The sequence below is a fragment of the Neoarius graeffei genome, chromosome 8, assembly GCF_027579695.1.
Source record: "Neoarius graeffei isolate fNeoGra1 chromosome 8, fNeoGra1.pri, whole genome shotgun sequence".
Classification (NCBI taxonomy): Eukaryota; Metazoa; Chordata; class Actinopteri; order Siluriformes; family Ariidae; genus Neoarius; species Neoarius graeffei.
In genome coordinates, this window is record NC_083576.1 from 3169720 (window position 1) to 3186975 (window position 17256).

At 42.1% G+C, this 17256-nt stretch overlaps 1 protein-coding gene across 1 annotated transcript in view; it reads left to right on the forward strand.

The window, feature by feature from the left end:
- Nucleotides 1-2796: 2796 nt before the first annotated feature.
- The window catches only part of pdgfc (platelet derived growth factor c), a 100630-nt gene continuing 86170 nt past the window's right edge, over nt 2797-17256 (forward strand). The window contains exon 1 of the mRNA XM_060927221.1: nt 2797-3495. Within this exon, the coding sequence (XP_060783204.1) occupies nt 3339-3495 (157 nt within the window). The 5' untranslated portion in view covers nt 2797-3338. The remainder of the gene's footprint in view (nt 3496-17256) is intronic.

Sequence of the window (17256 nt, forward strand, 5' to 3'; positions counted from 1 at the left end):
TTGTGGAAGTGTATCATGGCACGAACAAAGGAGATTTCTGAGGACCTCAGAAAAAGCGTTGTTGATGCTCATCAGGCTGGAAAAGGTTACAAAACCATCTCTAAAGAGTTTGGACTCCACCAATCCACAGTCAGACAGATTGTGTACAAATGGAGGAAATTCAAGACCATTGTTACCCTCCCCAGGAGTGGGCAACCAACAAAGATCACTCCCAGAGCAAGGCGTGTAATAGTTGGTGAGGTCACAAAGGACCCCAGGGTAACTTCTAAGCAACTGAAGGCCTCTCTCACATTGGCTAATGTTAATGTTCATGAGTCCACCATCAGGAGAACGCTGAACAACAATGGTGTGCATGGCAGGGTTGCAAGGAGAAAGCCACTGCTCTCCAAAAAGAACATTGCTGCTCATCTGCAGTTTGCTAAAGATCACGTGGACAAGCCAGAAGGCTATTGGAAAAATGTTTTGTGGATGGATGAGACCAAAATAGAACTTTTTGGTTTAAATGAGAAGCGTTATGTTTGGAGAAAGGAAAACACTGCATTCCAGCATAAGAACCTTATCCCATCTGTGAAACATGGTGGTGGTAGTATCGTGTTTTGGGCCTGTTTTGCTGCATCTGAGCCAGGACGGCTTGCCATCACTGATGGAACAATGAATTCTGAATTATACCAGCAAATTCTAAAGGAAAATGCCAGGACATCTGTCCATGAACTGAATCTCAAGAGAAGGTGGGTCATGCAGCAAGACAACGACCCTAAGCACACAAGTCATTCTACCAAAGAATGGTTAAAGAAGAATAAAATTAATGTTTTGGAATGGCCAAGTCAAAGTCCTGACCTTAATCCAATGGAAATGTTGTGGAAGGACCTGAAGCGAGCGGTTCATGTGAGGAAACCCACCAACATCCCAGAGTTGAAGCTGTTCTGTACGGAGGAACGGGCTAAAATTCCTCCAAGCCGGTGTGCAGGACTGATCAACAGTTACCGCAAACGTTTAGTTGCAGTTATTGCTGCACAAGGGGGTCACACCAGATACTGAAAGCAAAGGGTCACATACTTTTGCCACTCACAGATATGTAATATCGGATCATTTTCCTCAATAAATAAATTACCAAGTATAATATTTTTGTCTCATTTGTTTAACTGGGTTCTCTTTATCTACTTTTAGGACTTGTGTGAAAATCTAATGATGTTTTAGGTCATATTTATGCAGAAATATAGAAAATTCTAAAGGGTTCACAAACTTTCAAGCACCACTATATGTGTGAGCTACAAGTTTAGAGACTTATGTGTGTATTTTACAAGTTTGGAGTCTTGTATGTGTAGAATTTGCATAAAGACAAATATCAGAATGAAATAATTTCAAAAATTTAGGGAATTTTATGTAAAATTTATTCCCAAAAATACATTTGTAAGACAGAAGAAGTCACAGAATGAAGAGATCCTTTTGTTTTGTTTTGTTTTCTTTTATATACACATGATGTGTAAAGAAACTTTTGCTGGAGTTTTAAAACGGTAGATTAAAGCCATAAAAGTTTTCCCACCCGAGCCCCTCCACACAGAGCCGAGTGAAAAGTGGAGCTGAGCTCGAGAAAGCCTGAGATGTTCTTGAGAAGTGTTGGAGATCAGAGTTATGCCGACATCAGCTTGATTCAGACCTCCTCACATTCACCTTCTCCCTCTCCCTCTTCCTTTCTTTCTCCAAGTCTCTCGTCCGGCGGTGGTCTGAGTGCGAATTGCTCTGCTATTGCATCATATGTCTGGCAGAATCACTTCAATGTGTGTGCCCCTGCCCGGATTGTTTAGTCTGCCACAGGAGTGTGTGTGGGGGTAACACACACACACACACACACACACACACACACACGTAAAGAACTTGCTGGCAGAGCGGAGACGAGATTAACCACATGAAAAGGTTTTTGTGAGGTGATGTATTGAGCCGGAGAAAGGAAATGGCTCACAGGAGGAGCGAGACGGAGCTTTGATAAGACAAATCCCGACGTTTCTCCGACATTTCCCATAAGACGGTATATTCCCAAATCCCAATGATGAAACACCAAAAATATTGTGGAAAGATTAAGACACAAGGCCTTGAACACATGGCCCGAGTCTGGAATAGTTGATGAATATTCGAGGTACGCTTCGGACATGCCGTGTCTGCTCAGGAAGCATCATAAACTTCCAGTGTGGGAATGGAACAGAAGATAAATGGACGTTCCTGCTTGTGGCAACTCGCCAGGGGCAAAAAGTTCATCCAGGGCAGTGAGGAAAGATGGAAGGCTGACGCTGGCCTGCTTTCAATTCTCACATTCCTCAGTAATTCAATTTTTATTATTTTTATATGAAGAGTATTACGTTCTACAGCTCAAGGAGAAGAAACAGAAAATGTCTCGATGTTCCTCGGTCCTTCAAACACACAGGAGCAGATCGGATACGTTAACAGACATCAAAGAAATTAAAAGGTAAAGTAAGATTAGACACGTGAAGATGTTTGAGCTACAACTTTCAAGACTTGTAAGTGTTTGAGGTACAAGTTTAGAGATGTGTGTGTATATGTTTGTGTGAGTGTGTGCGTTGCAAGTTTAGAGATGTGTGTGTGTGAGTGTGTTGCAAGTTTAGAGGCTTGTAGGACAGAAGAATGTGTGCAGAAAGCCTAAGATTTGAGCACAGTGATGGACTGACAGGGGTTTTCCCATTTTTATTCCATCTGATTTGCAGCAGGATTGTGTGTGTGTTTTAAAGTGTACTTAAGAGTCCCGCCTTCTCTGGGAGTTTCCATCCTGGTTGACTCCAGGCTTTATGTGCAGCACCTGTTCACTCGGCCCCTCTGCTCACTCTGACACACACACACACACACACACACACACTCACTCTCTCTCTCTGTCACACACACACACACTCAGTCTCTCCACACACTCTCCCTGCAAACCTCAGACTGCAGAGCAGAACTTCAAACAGCGTTCCTGCTTTGGGAATTCTTCATGCTACACAAAGTGTTTACTTAAATTTGGATTCTTGTCCAGCATGCCTGATCACACAGTGCTCCTGGACTCCTGGAAGGACTGTGAGGAACTTTGGAGAACTTTTCCTGATGCTCTGGTGGACCATGGTGTGAGCTGTTGATGGTTCTTCATTGCCCAACTTTTTTTTTTGCACTTTTTTGGTTCTGGCCTGGATTTTGGAGAACTTTTTCTGATTTCAAACGTTGAGAACTTTGCAGAATCCGAGGACTCTCGTGTGAGGATTCTTCTCCATCACGACTATGTGGTTTCGACTTCTCCTCGCCTCGTTATTCCGCGTGCGGGATGTGTGTGTAAGGAACAGGTTCCCCATGTGCTCATGCTGAACGGGACTCCAGCGCGTATCCAGTGCGTAAAGCTGAGCCAAATGATTCCTCTTCTTCTCCTCTCTCTTCTGTTGTCTCTTCTTCATGGGTTGGAGGCAGAATCCACGCTCCTCACTAAGCTTCACCACTCCAATGGAAAAGAGCACAATGGTGAGTCTGATGCTTCACGAATGACTCTGTAGGTGTGTGAGCTACAAGTTCAGACACTTAAATGTGTGCACTACAAGTTTAAACACTTTTATCTGGATGCACTGAAGGTTTAGATACTTCTAGATATGTAAGCTACAAGTTCAGACACGTGTAGCTGTGTGCACTGCAAGTTCAGACGTGCAGATGTCTGAACTAGATGTTTAAAGTCTTATCTAAACCTTCAGTGGACACATATAAGACTTTAAACATCTAGTTCAGACATCTGCACGTCTGAACTTGTAGTGCACACAGCTACACGTGTCTGAACTTGTAGCTTACATATCTAGAAGTATCTAAACCTTCAGTGGACACATATAATTCTAGATATGTAAGCTACAATTTTAGAGACTTGTGTGTGCTAAAAGTTCAAAGACTTACATTTGTGCACTAAATGTTTAATTACTTGTAGGTGTGTGCAACAGGTTTCAACACATGCACATGTTGTAGTTAAGCCAGTATCTCACTGGGCTGTGACAGCTTGCGACAAATTGCGAACGTCATTCGCGAGAGAGTTTCAAAAGTGTCTTGAAACATTCGCGGGGCTTCTCAATTTCCTCGCATGAGTCGCAAAGTGTCGCTCCTTCATCGCTGAAATTTTGAACATGTTCAAAAAATTTGTGCGACAAAATTTCTCTCAAAATAGCCGCAAATGCGTCGCTGGTGTCGCAAAGCCGTCGCGAATCCTTATCAGGTCAGTTTCCGTGAGGCTTCCTCTACTTCCCTGCCTGCCGAGGGAAAGCCGGGCTGCGACAGCCTGCGACTAGTTGGAGACACAACAATTGCGGTAAAATATACGAATATCAATTCAGTGTGATTCCAAGTGAAAATTTGCGTATTTTATCGCAATTGTTGTGTCTCCAACTAGTCACGGGGTGTCGCAGCCCAGTGAGATACTACCCTTACACATTTAGCGACTTGTAGAAGTGTAAGCTACAAGTTTAGAGACTTGTAGGTGCATGCATTAAAACTTTAGATACTTGTAGTTGTGTGAGCAACAAGTTACACATTTGGAGACTTGTAGGTGTGTGTGCTAGAAGTTTAACGCCTGTTATTTGTGTGCTGAAGCTTGTGAGCATACTTGTGTGTGTGTGTGTGTATGAGCTACAGCACACATACCTACAAGTATAAGGTTAGATATTTGCAACTTGTGTGTACTCAAAGTTTAAAAACATGTATGCATGTGAGCTATAAGTTTGTATGCTTGCAGATGTGTGAGCTACAGGTTTGGACACGTGTGTGTGTGTGTGTGTGAGCTGGAAGTTTAGAGGGTTTTTGGAGTGTATGCTACAAGTTTGGAGACTTGTAAGTGTATGAGCTACAAGTTTAGTGCTTTGTTGTGTGGGTTACAAGTTAAAATGTGTGTGCTGGAAGTTTAGAGACTTGTAGGCATGAACTGTGTCAAGTCAGAACACACATTTAGCATGTTTATTAGTTATCCATTTCTGTTTGCTAACAACTTGTAGAGTGGGATTTCACCATCTGCTTACGGCTTTGAATAAATCTGATCGCTTCCTCGACACTTCTGCACTCGTCGCCCCGACCGTGACACTTCAAGTACATTCTGCATTCTGATCTGTTTGATTTTTTCCTCCAAGAACCTGCACCATGTCTTGCATGCTACCTCACTTCTTCTCTTTACACGCATTCCTGCTCTTCAAACACTCACTTCAAGCGCTCCTTCTCTTTCCTCAGTGCTCCCACACACTCGTTCTGCGCTCTCACACACTTTCTCTGAATGGCTGCGCTTGTTCGCGTCAAACAGCATTATCGTAGGTAGGAAGTGGAAATTACCGTCAGCTTTAAAGTGGATCCGTATGTATATATAAGGGACGAAAGAGGGGGGAAACCTCCCAATAACGGCGTCCCTGGAGGAAAGTTTCCTCTCTGATCACAGAAAGGCTCCATTCATCGAGCGCTAGCTGCCCCGGGGCTGCGTAATTTGCTTAGCTCTGAACCCCGCTGATAGGCCGAGATGAATAGTGAAAAATGTCAAAAGGTCCCATTTTAATGCGAATATGGAGCAAGAAAACTCAAACACAGAGTGCTGACAAGTTTGGAAGGAAAAAAAGGAAGTCGGTGGAGACAAACAAACCATCGGCCACCGTCGTGCAGCGCTGACACTGATTAAACCGCGAGCATGTTGACCGAGGAGGGCGCGCACCTGAACTGGGTCAAGGATCAAAGCGAAGAAAGAAATTTAAAAAAGGAAAGAAAAAGCACACTCGCCTCACTTTTTTTTTTCATTTCGTCACTCATTTAGCTGAGTTTATTAGTTATCCATTTCAGTTTGCAAACAACTTGTAATTTCACCATCCAGTGACCGCTCTGAATAAATCTGACCACCTTGTAGATACTTGTCCGACAAGTACAGAGTGTGTAAGTGTAAGATACAGGTTTAGAAGCTTGTAGTTGTGTGTGAACAAACTTTTTAATAACTTGTAGCATCATATTTCGAGACTTGTATGTGGTAGAAGTCTGCCCAGGGTTTAGAAACTTGTAGGTGTCTGAGCTACAAGTTTAATGGATTGTACGTGTGAGCTACAGGTTCAGCTACAGGTTGTACATACAGTGGGGCAAAAAAGTATTTAGTCAGTCACCAATTGTGCAAGTTCTCCCACTTAAAAAGATGAGAGAGGCCTGTAATTTTCATCATAGGTATACCTCAAATATGAGAGGCAAAATGAGAAAAAAAATCCAGGAAATCACATTGTCTGATTTTTAAAGAATTTATTTGCAAATTATGGTGGAAATTAAGTATTTGGTCAATAACAAAAGTTCATCTCAATACTTTGTTATATACCCTTTGTTGGCAATGACGGAGGTCAAACGTTTTCTGTAAGTCTTCACAAGGTTTTCACACACTGTTGCTGGTATTTTGGCCCATTCCTCCATGCAGATCTCCTCTGGAGCAGTGATGTTTTGGGGCTGTCGCTGGGCAACATGGACTTTCAACTCCCTCCAAAGATTTTCTATGGGGTTGAGATCTGGAGACTGGCTAGGCCACTCCAGGACCTTGAAATGCTTCTTATGAAGCCACTCCTTTGTTGCCCGGGCGGTGTGTTTGGGATCATTGTCATGCTGAAAGACCCAGCCACGTTTCATCTTCAATGCCCTTGCAGATGGAAGGAGGTTTTCACTCAAAATCTCACGATACATGGCCCCATTCATTCTTTCCTTTACACGGATCAGTCGTCCTGGTCCCTTTGCAGAAAAACAGCCCCAAAGCATGATGTTTCCACCCCCATGCTTCACAGTAGGTATGGTGTTCTTTGGATGAAACTCAGCATTCTTTCTCCTCCAAACATAACAAGTTGAGTTTTTACCAAAAAGTTCTATTTTGGTTTCATCTGATCATATGACATTCTCCCAATCCTCTTCTGGATCATCCAAATGCTCTCTAGCAAACTTCAGACGGGCCTGGACATGTACTGGCTTAAGCAGGGGGACACGTCTGGCACTGCAGGATTTGAGTCCCTGGCGGCATAGTGTGTTACTGATGGTAGCCTTTGTTACTTTGGTCCCAGCTCTCTGCAGGTCATTCACTAGGTCCCCCCGTGTGGTTCTGGGATTTTTGCTCACCGTTCTTGTGATCATTTTGACCCCACGGGGTGAGATCTTGCATGGAGCCCCAGACCGAGGGAGATTATCAGTGGTCTTGTATGTCTTCCATTTTCTAATAATTGCTCCCACAGTTGATTTCTTCACACCAAGCTGCTTACCTATTGCAGATTCAGTCTTCCCAGCCTGGTGCAGGTCTACAATTTTGTTTCTGGTGTCCTTTGACAGCTCTTTGGTCTTGGCCATAGTGGAGTTTGGAGTGTGACTGTTTGAGGTTGTGGACAGGTGTCTTTTATACTGATAACGAGTTCAAACAGGTGCCATTAATACAGGTAACGAGTGGAGGACAGAGGAGCCTCTTAAAGAAGTTGTTACAGGTCTGTGAGAGCCAGAAATCTTGTTTGTTTGTAGGTGACCAAATACTTATTTTACTGAGGAATTTACCAATTAATTCATTAAAAATCCTACAATGCGATTTCCTGGATTCTTTCCCCCCATTCTGTCTCTCATAGTTGAGGTATACCTATGATGAAAATTGCAGGCCTCTCTCATCTTTTTAAGTGGGAGAACTTGCACAATTGGTGGCTGACTAAATACTTTTTTGCCCCATTGTATGTGTGCTCAAAGTATAAAAACCTATAAGTGTTTGAGCTACAGCGTACAAGTGTAGAGACTTGTAACAGTGAGTGCCCAAGGTTTAGAAACTTGTAGGTGTCTGAGCTATGTTTAGTGGCTTGTACAGTACCTGGGTGTGCTACAAGGATGGAGACTGGCAGGTGTGTGAGCTACAAGTTTAAACTTGTAATAGTGAGTGCCCAAGATTTAGAAACTTGTAGGTGATGGAGCTATATGTTTAGCGGTTTGTAGCTGGGTGTGCTACAAGGATAGACATGTGTGGGTATGTGAGCTACAAGTTTAGAGACTTGTAGTTGTATGGATATGTTTGTACATACCTCTGCCCAAAGTTTAACTGTGTAGGTGCTGGAGCTACAAATTCAAAGACTTGTAGCTGTTTCATCTACAAGTCTAGCACGTGTAACAGTGAGTGCCCAAGGTTTAGAAACTTGTAGATGTCTGAGCTATATGTTTAGTGGTTTGTAGCTGGGTGTGCTACACATTTAAAGACTTGGAGCCTTGTGTGCTACAAGTTTAGAGACTTGTAATTGTATGAGCTACAAGTGTAGAAACTTGTCTGTACAGTATTTGTGCCCAAAGTTTAACAGTGTGTGAGACGTGTGTGTGTGTGTGCAAGATTTAGAGACTTGTACTGTAGGTGTCTGAGCTATATGTTTAGTGGCTTGTAGCTGTGTATGCTACAAGTATAGAGACTGATAGGTGTTTAGAAACTTGTAGCTGCATGTACGTACTTGAACATATTTGTGCTCAATGTTTAACAGTGTGCAGGTGTTTAAAGACTTGTAGCTGTTTTATCTACAAGTTTAGCACTTGTAACAGTGAGTGTCCAAGGTTTTGAAACTTGTAGGTATCTGAACTAAAATTTTGGAGACGTCCCAAATCGTTTGACAACACCTCAGAGTTCTGCTTCATTCAGTCGTACAGTAACTGAATAAGTTTGAATCGAAACAGTGCATGACTCTGTGCAGGCTGAAAACAAAGGTATGATTTTTACGTCTTGGTAGAGTGCAAGCTTTTAACGGCCTCTCTGTTCCCTCGTGACTGAAAGAGCAGTGAATGAGTCGGATTCTCTGCCAAGTGTATCTCAAAGGTGAGTCTTGTTCTCGAGTCCTCTTTTATCACGTCAACAATGCGAGCCTTATCGCAGCCGTTCCTTCTCCGTGTTGATAGAAGCTGCCACTGACTGGTGATTTGGGACGAGGTTAAGTTTGCAGCTGGAGAGGTTTCGAGTCCAAAAAGAGCTGCTCAGGTGAGATCTGGAAGTCGACCTGGAATGACGACGGATTATGAAAGATGATGAAATGGTGAAGATGAGGCATTGATGAGTCTGACAGATTTACAGGTGTTCAGTTGATGGATGTCAGTCGAGGTGGTTGAAAATTTCTCGTTAATTTTTTTGCTTCTAAAAGAGAACACAAGCCGAGAGTGAAAAAGTCAAATTTGTTATGAAATCTTTGTGCAAAAGTTTCTTTGTCTTTGTAGTGCATCGTGTGTGTGTGTGTGTACGTGTGTGTGTGTGTGTGTGTAAAAAACAATAAAAAAATAAAACGAAAACAAAAGATCAAACTGTTCTTCTTTCTTAGAAACAATATATTTGAGCGACTTTCCATAAAATCTCATGCGTTGTCTTTTCCACGGTGTTGGATTCTGATTGGTCAGTCACTGTTGATTACTTTTCTAACAACTTTGTATTAAAGACCACCTTGCGTTATAATGCATATCGTTTCTATAGTAACAGCCAGGCTTGTAGTACTCGAGTCCGACTCATGCCCTAATTTTAAGGACTCGTGACTTGACTTGGACTTGAGCACTGATGGAATCGGACTGAACTCGGATCAGTAGTGGACTTGACTTGAAATTTCCTTTAAAGGAACAGTCCACCGTACTTCCATAATGAAATATGCTCTTATCTGAATTGAGACGAGCTGCTCCGTACCTCTCCGAGCTTTGCGCGACCTCCCAGTCAGTCAGACGCAGTCAGACGCGCTGTCACTCCTGTTAGCAATGTAGCTAGGCTCAGCATGGCCAATGGTATTTTTGGGGCTGTAGTTAGATGCGACCAAACTCTTCCACATTTTTCCTGTTTACATAGGTTTATATGACCAGTGATATGAAACAAGTTCAGTTACACAAATTGAAACGTGGCGATTTTCTATGCTATGGAAAGTGCGCACTATAATGACAGGCGTACTAACACCTTCTGCGCGCTTCGGCAGCACATTGATACGGAGCTCAGATATCAATGCGCTGCCGAAGCGCGCAGAAGGTGTTAGTATGCCTGTCATTATAGTGCGCACTTTCCATAGCATAGAAAATCACTACGTTTCAATTTGTGTAACTGAACTTGTTTCATATCACTGCTCATATAAACCTATGTAAACAGGAAAAATGTGGAAGAGTTTGGTCGCATCTAACTACAGCCCCAAAAAATATCATTGGCAATGCTGAGCCTAGCTACATTGCTAACAGGAGTGACAGCGTGTCTGACTGCATCTGACTGACTGGGAGGTCGCGCAAAGCTCGGAGAGGTACGGAGCAGCTCGTCTCAATTCAGATAAGAGCATATTTCATTATGGAAGTACGGTGGACTGTTCCTTTAATGACTCAGACTTGAACACTGGGGACTCAAGACTGGACTCGGACTTGAGGTTTAGTGATTCAATTACAATACTAGTAACAGCTCACTCCCAGGGGCTTGTACAGCAGACGCGCCATGTAAAATGATAATAATAATAATTAAAAAAATGTTATGTAGCAAAGAAAAACGTGAAGTTTCATCTTTCATGGCAATGTTGATTTAGCTTAAAAGGAAGGAGTCTCTAGTTTGACGAGTTTGTTACTAAGTTTTCTGACACAAAGTCTTCAGGGGTAACAAGTTTACGCTGTAATGTGCTCGAAATCAAGTGAACCAAAAATGAACTCATGTGTTAGCATGCTAAGCCAGACGTCGAACTTTTATTTTAATTTTTCTGCTCAGAAAAGCCTTGTTGTTCCGTGCGCTCATCACATGTAGTAAACGTATGAACATGCTAGCATGCTAGGAGCCAGGGTTGGGGTTAATAAACACTACACCTATCCTGATGTCTTGTTCTGAAATGTCATCCCAGTTCATTCAGTATGACGTGTTTATTTAATGAACCTGAAACAAAGAACATCCAACGTTTTATCATATCCACTTACAACCAGGCTAATCATACACCGTAACGCAGAAATATTCCGAAGAGTAGGTCTGAACAGATGCAGGTGGTGTGAAAGGAATTAACAGGTACAGAAAGGCTTTTTTTTTTTTTTTGCAAATGTATTTTGAAAAACTCAGCATGAAGGAAGCGTCATACACCGTGACTTCCTGCTACACGCTAACTATGCAAATCTAAACCAAGGGTCTCGGCGAGTCATGGGATTTGAACTACTAACCTTCCAGTCTGCACCCCCCCCCCCACGTTTTAGGAATGTTTCCCAAAGAAAGAAGGCTTAAATGTGTGTCTAATGTGTGCATATTCAGTCCAAATCCCTGTGGACTTTCTGATCCCTGAATGAGCTCGAAGGCAGGTTTGTGCATTTTTAATGTTCTGAAATATGTTGGTGTTGAGTGATGCGCAGGAAGTGTGATCCAAGACATGTTTGTAATGCCTTTTTTTTTTTTTTAAACTCTCAGGATCCGTAAGAACCCTCTGGCACCTCGAGCTGATTAATGAGCATGTGTATGGTCTCAGAATGGTGGTCTTTTAGAGAAACTAGACAGAAGAAGTTTAAGTAAACGTTGGTTGTTGTATTCTGAGTTACATTAATCATTGCAAAAGATGAATGTGCACTCAAATAAACGTCCAAACCTTTCTTGGATGGAGATATATTTTGTTCAGACCTGTTGCTGGATGAGGTTCAGTTGCTGTAAAGTGTTTTCTGCAGGCGGTTTGCACCAGAGCCCAATTATCCCTCGTTAAGCCACTGTGGTCCCTCCAGCATCGGGGCAGGATAAAAGAAAATGCAACAGCTGAGCACTTGGTGTATTTACAGGATCACCCTGTCGAGAGGAACAGGGCTTAACGTGGCATTCGAGTTAAACGGCAATCACAAGCTGTTCCACTTCGGACACGGACAGGTGGACTGGAGTACGGGTGAACAATACACTGTGTATATTCAAGTAGCTTGGCGCTTTCCAGAAAAAAAAAAAAAAGTCGAACTCTCCTTCCAACAGTCTTTCAAATGTACTATAGTGGTGCATGGAGTCGCATTTCACTTGCACCACAAACACTTATGTGGTAACTAACAGTGCGTAAAGTGATCATAGATCAAAACTTCATCATACCGAGTGACACATTTCACCATCACGAGCCAAACAGGAACACGAATCCAACACAAACCTGAACCACATCCACGACTGACAGACGGAGCTCCTTTCTCTCCAGTTTTCATTTTTAGCAAAATTTCAAAACTTTGCAGTAAATTGGTGACCCAACGATCCAGCTCTTGTGTTTGTGCTGGAGACGGCACCAATCTGATACCAAGCATCAACAGAAAATTGTGGATCAGATATCGGAGAAAATATATCGGAACAAATTGGAACTAAGTTAATTTTGGAATGAGAAACATAAGACTCGACTGATTTTTTTTTTCCTTTTCATAGAATTAATTTTAAATTCTACTGATATGTTACACTTTATATTTACGACGTTTACCTTGTAAGTGATTTTTGTGTGAAAGAGTTAGGTCTGAAGTGTTTCAGTCACAAAAATAAAAAATTAATCTTAGTAATTAAAAAATATATATCAGTTAAAAATGTTTTTCCTCAAAAAGTGTCATTTTTGAGAGCTCAGTGGCCAAAATTTCTGTGCATCTGTCATATTTTTAGCGAACTGATGTTAACTATATTCTTGTCTAATCTGAGTGAAATTTGTGATAAATGGATGGATTTTATTTCACATTAAAGGTCCCATGGCATGACATTTTCACTTTCTGAGGTTTTTTAACATTAAAATGAGTTCCTCTGACCTTCTTAAGTCACCCCAGTGGCTAGAAATTTCATAATGTGTAAACCAAACTATGCCCAACATTTGAGAATGGCGCGTCAAAACGGCGCGTTGATAAACTCTTCCCTTTACTACGTCAGCAAGGGAGATGATCCCCACGCCCCCCCCTCTGGATTCCCACCCACTGTATGGATTGCCCCGCCCAGTTGTAGTGAGGAGACCATAGAGGACACAACAGCATGGCATCACCTAAGCGAGTGAAACATGGAAATTGCGCTGTACATGGATGTGACAACACAGAAAAGAGTCTGTTTTGACTGCCGACGGGAGAGCCCCTGAAGATGCAGTGGCTTAATTTTATTTACTTCAATAATACGCCGTCGAGTCTACCTAAGACGGTGTATGTTTGTCGGAAGCATTTTCCTGAGGAATGTTTCCACAACTTGGGACAGTACAGGGCAGGTTTTGCACATCAACTGTCACTGAAGCCTGGGTCCGTACCAAGCATCCCTGCCGCATCAGCAACAAACACCGAACAAGTAAGTGTATAACTGGTCGTTTTGCCGTGTTTTAAAATCGGTGCGTTAGCCTAGCAATGGCTACATTAGCTGTGCAGCTAACCGCTTCCTGCAGTTAGCCAGGTACTCTGCGCTACAAAACTAAAGAGCATGCAGCATGCTCTGTTAAACTGAGTTTAGTCTGGAAATTGACTGTAACTTATGAGCTTATGTTTGACTGTTGCTCCGCAATGCATGTCTTCTGTTGGATAAGCGATATGTTGCTGTAGTTGCTGCTTCTATCCTCTTTGGTTATGGAGTGCGTGTTCAAGCCTAGGGTATTATATGTTCATAAACTACCACTCCGAACACTCTCACTCTCTGTTCTCTGTGTCACGTTGAGTTTACGAAAGGAGTCCGAGGGAGAACGGGGTTTTGTCTTAGCAGCGTGGCTACAGGCGCTGATAGCAGCGAGTATGTGTGTGTGCAGCTTGGTCAAGCCCCTCCCCCTCCCCCCATGGCCCGCCCCCACCCTCTACCCTTCCCCGCCTCCTGCTTCTCATTAGCAAAACGATGCACTGGGAAAAGCGCTGAAATGGGGCTTTCTCCCAGGAGGCTATATTTACTTGCCGAGGGTTCATTTCGAGAAAGGCTGTGGATATAACATCCGGAAACCTCCACGAGCCCGTTTAAAGCATCAACAAACCACCATGCCATGGGACCTTTAATTATCTCAAAACACTAATTTGATTGTTTCATATTATTATTATTATTATTATTATTATTAGTCAAGATAAAAGCACCAGTTATGTGAGATGGGGAAGGGGAGGGGCTTCCAGAGGGTGTCACACCTACTCAACTGTCAGTCATTCCATATTTATGTTGACTGGTTCCATGGAGAAAGAAGACTGCCATGTTGTTCAAAGTCAGAGACTTCATCATTAGATTTGGCAACTTTTTAAACCCCTTTAGTGACTTTTATTTAAAAAATCAGCCAAGTGACAAATCTAGTGACTCTTTGAGAACATATTAGTGATGGTCTTGCACTTGATACAGCTCTCCAGCTCCTGTTACAGCTGCTGATCAAGGCTCTGACTGTTACACTTTCAACCAATAACCAATCATCACTGTTTCCCCAAACATTAACTCTCTAATCTTCAATATTTCACAACAATAAATCACTAACCACCATGGTTTCCCCAAACAATAAATTACTAATTGCCGTTGTTTCCCAATGACGAATCACTAATCACCACAATTTCACAACAATAAATCACTAATCACAATTGTTTTCCCAAACAAGAACTCACCAATCACCAATCTTTCCAAATAATAAATCACTAATCACCGCCATTTCACAATGGTCAACCACTAATCACCACATGTTCCCCAATGACAATCACCACTGTTTCCAAATATCCAATCACGAATTACCACAGTTTTCCAATGACCAATCACCCATCACCACAATTTCCCAATGACCAATCACCACTGTTTCCCAATGACCAATCGCTAATTAGCACAATTTCCCAATGACCAATCACTAATTAGCACAATTTCCCAATGACCAATCATGAATCGTTTCCACATGACTTCCACATGAGTTTCCAAATGACTAATCACTAATCAGCACTCATTACATTATATTATACCAATATATATTCTATGTGTGATATTTTGTTATATAATATACATCCTAATTTGTAATTTGATATGCCAATATTAATGATGAATAAATTAACATACACATTAGTCTATGACATCATCTGGTGACTTCTAGCCACATTTTTGAGCGTGCTTTAGTTACTTTCCCCGGAAAAGAGTCATTGGTGTATTGTCGTCCGATCTGGATGCTGTTCATTTTCAATAAGAACTTCACAGGCACCGGTTTAAGAACGCTACACATTGTTGGAAACTTACAGAACCTTCTAATCACTTCAGACACCATGATGACTGAACGAGCCCTCGAGTTCATTAAAGGCCATGAGTTAATACGATTGCTATTGCAGTTAAAGCGGCGATGATGTGAAAGCTGGCAAGAGTTTCTTCTTGGCTTTCCTCTGTCCATATTACCATTCGGTTGTGTGAAGTGGTTTCCATAGCTTTTATCTGCCATGCGTACGCTGTTGCAACTTGCAGAACCTTTCCAGAATGATTTTCAGCAACTGGCAGTACTGAGAAATGGGACGAGCTTTTCACGGCACACACCGAGACAAATGACTCCCTGTTAAAGCAGGATTTTGCCCTGACCTTTTTTTTTTTTTAAAACATGAAGTGCTTCAGGCTGCAGTTCTCCAGGCACTGGAGCGAGCTGTCAGTCGACACCGTGCACTCTGCCAATTCAAGTCGCACTTTAAAAGCCGAAAGCGAGCGAAGCCTTTGTGCAGATTTCTGCCAGAGAATCTAATACTTTCAAGAACATTAAATATATTGCATGCAGAATTAAACACACTCAGCATTGTCTGAAGATAAATGTCTCTTTAGAACGTTGGAGATTACAGGGTTCCTGTGTCCACTGCACTTTAAAAGAGTGACGGATTCACTGGCAAGTCGACGCCTGTCTGATGTTTGCCATGTCAGCCTTCGAGCACAAATATCTTTCCATAACGGGAATCCAGGAGGGCACTTCCTTTAAAGACCTGGGTCACAGCTTTCGTTTGTTTTCTCTTCCTGTCTCTAAGCCGCTTTTAGAGACTGAACTTTTGCTTTTCTCTCTTTTTTCCCTCACCACTGTTGACACATCATAAATACAGACCTTAAGCCTGTGCTTTGTGGCACAATTATGTGGTTCTGTGTAAGAAAATCATGCACATGATGTATTACATATGGTATATTTATGAAAGAAAAACCAAGATCAGCAAGCGTCTTTCACTCACACGGGGAACTCAAGTGCAATGAGAAAGCGATTCGACTCTGAATCAACTCACCTGCAGGAAGTGAATCAAACACGATGTGTGTTTTGGGTTGCAGGATTTTTTGCGAGCAGCTAAACCGAGACAAAGCACAGAGTACTGCACAAATCCCAAGTGTTCTAGAGATCTGGGGTGGGTTTCCCAAAAGCATCATAGCACAAAGATCGTCATTAAATGGTAGAGCGAGCATCACAATGAACACTCTCTCTCTCCCTCTCTCTCTCCTAGTTAAGGTGCTCTTAGCGTTAAGAGGCTTTTGGGAAACCCACCCCTGATCTGAACTTTATCTCTTGTCATTGTTCTCTGTGTTTGTCTGATTTCTGTGATTTCTTCAGTTTGAAAAGCTTTCTTTTACCTTTTTAGCGCTGCCATATTTCTTACCAATTACTGAAAAAGCTTTATGAGGATGTTTTAGCTCTGCATGCCCTTCATCCAATGTTTTTAATTTCTGTTTCTCTTTTTATTTAATTCTGTGCAAACCAACACAATCCACACCAATTAGCGAACAAACCAAAGCTAGTGAGTTTGCTCTGATTCTGATCTGATAAACAGACTAATACACACTTTAATACTTCTTCTAAAGGTTTCATGAACTGATAAACACCATCCTCATAAAACATTTTCCCTCAGTTCGTGTTTTGATGATGATGATGATGATGAAAGTAGAAAGCACTGTTGCTGTCCAAGACGTCACTCCAAAATCTCCCATTAAGAGCTTCATGTATCTTCTAGCTAGGTTTAGCTGTAGCCTGCCCGCTAACCAGAATCCGTCACGTCGCTCTTTGTCTGTCGTCGCTGCTTTCCAAACCTCTTTGATCTGCATTCTCCAAGAGTCCTCCTGAGATAATGACGGGTTTAAAATAACATACCAAACCCCTTAGAATCAGTGAGGGGGAAGACCTTTTGCGTGGTGGTGGTTTCTTAAAAAAAAAATAAAATAAAATAAAAAAGAGTGAGAGAGAGAGAATATGAGAGATAAAGGAAAATTACGAATGAGGTTTGAAAGTCTGTAATCTTCCAGAACAACTGTTTCCTCTTGGTGGCTGGGAAGATTATATGTTGTGATAAGCGAGTTCTGCTTAACCGCAGGTCATGAAGTGCCTTCGTGGAGAAGTTCTGGATGCCAGGTTGGTCTTTTAACAACATACCACA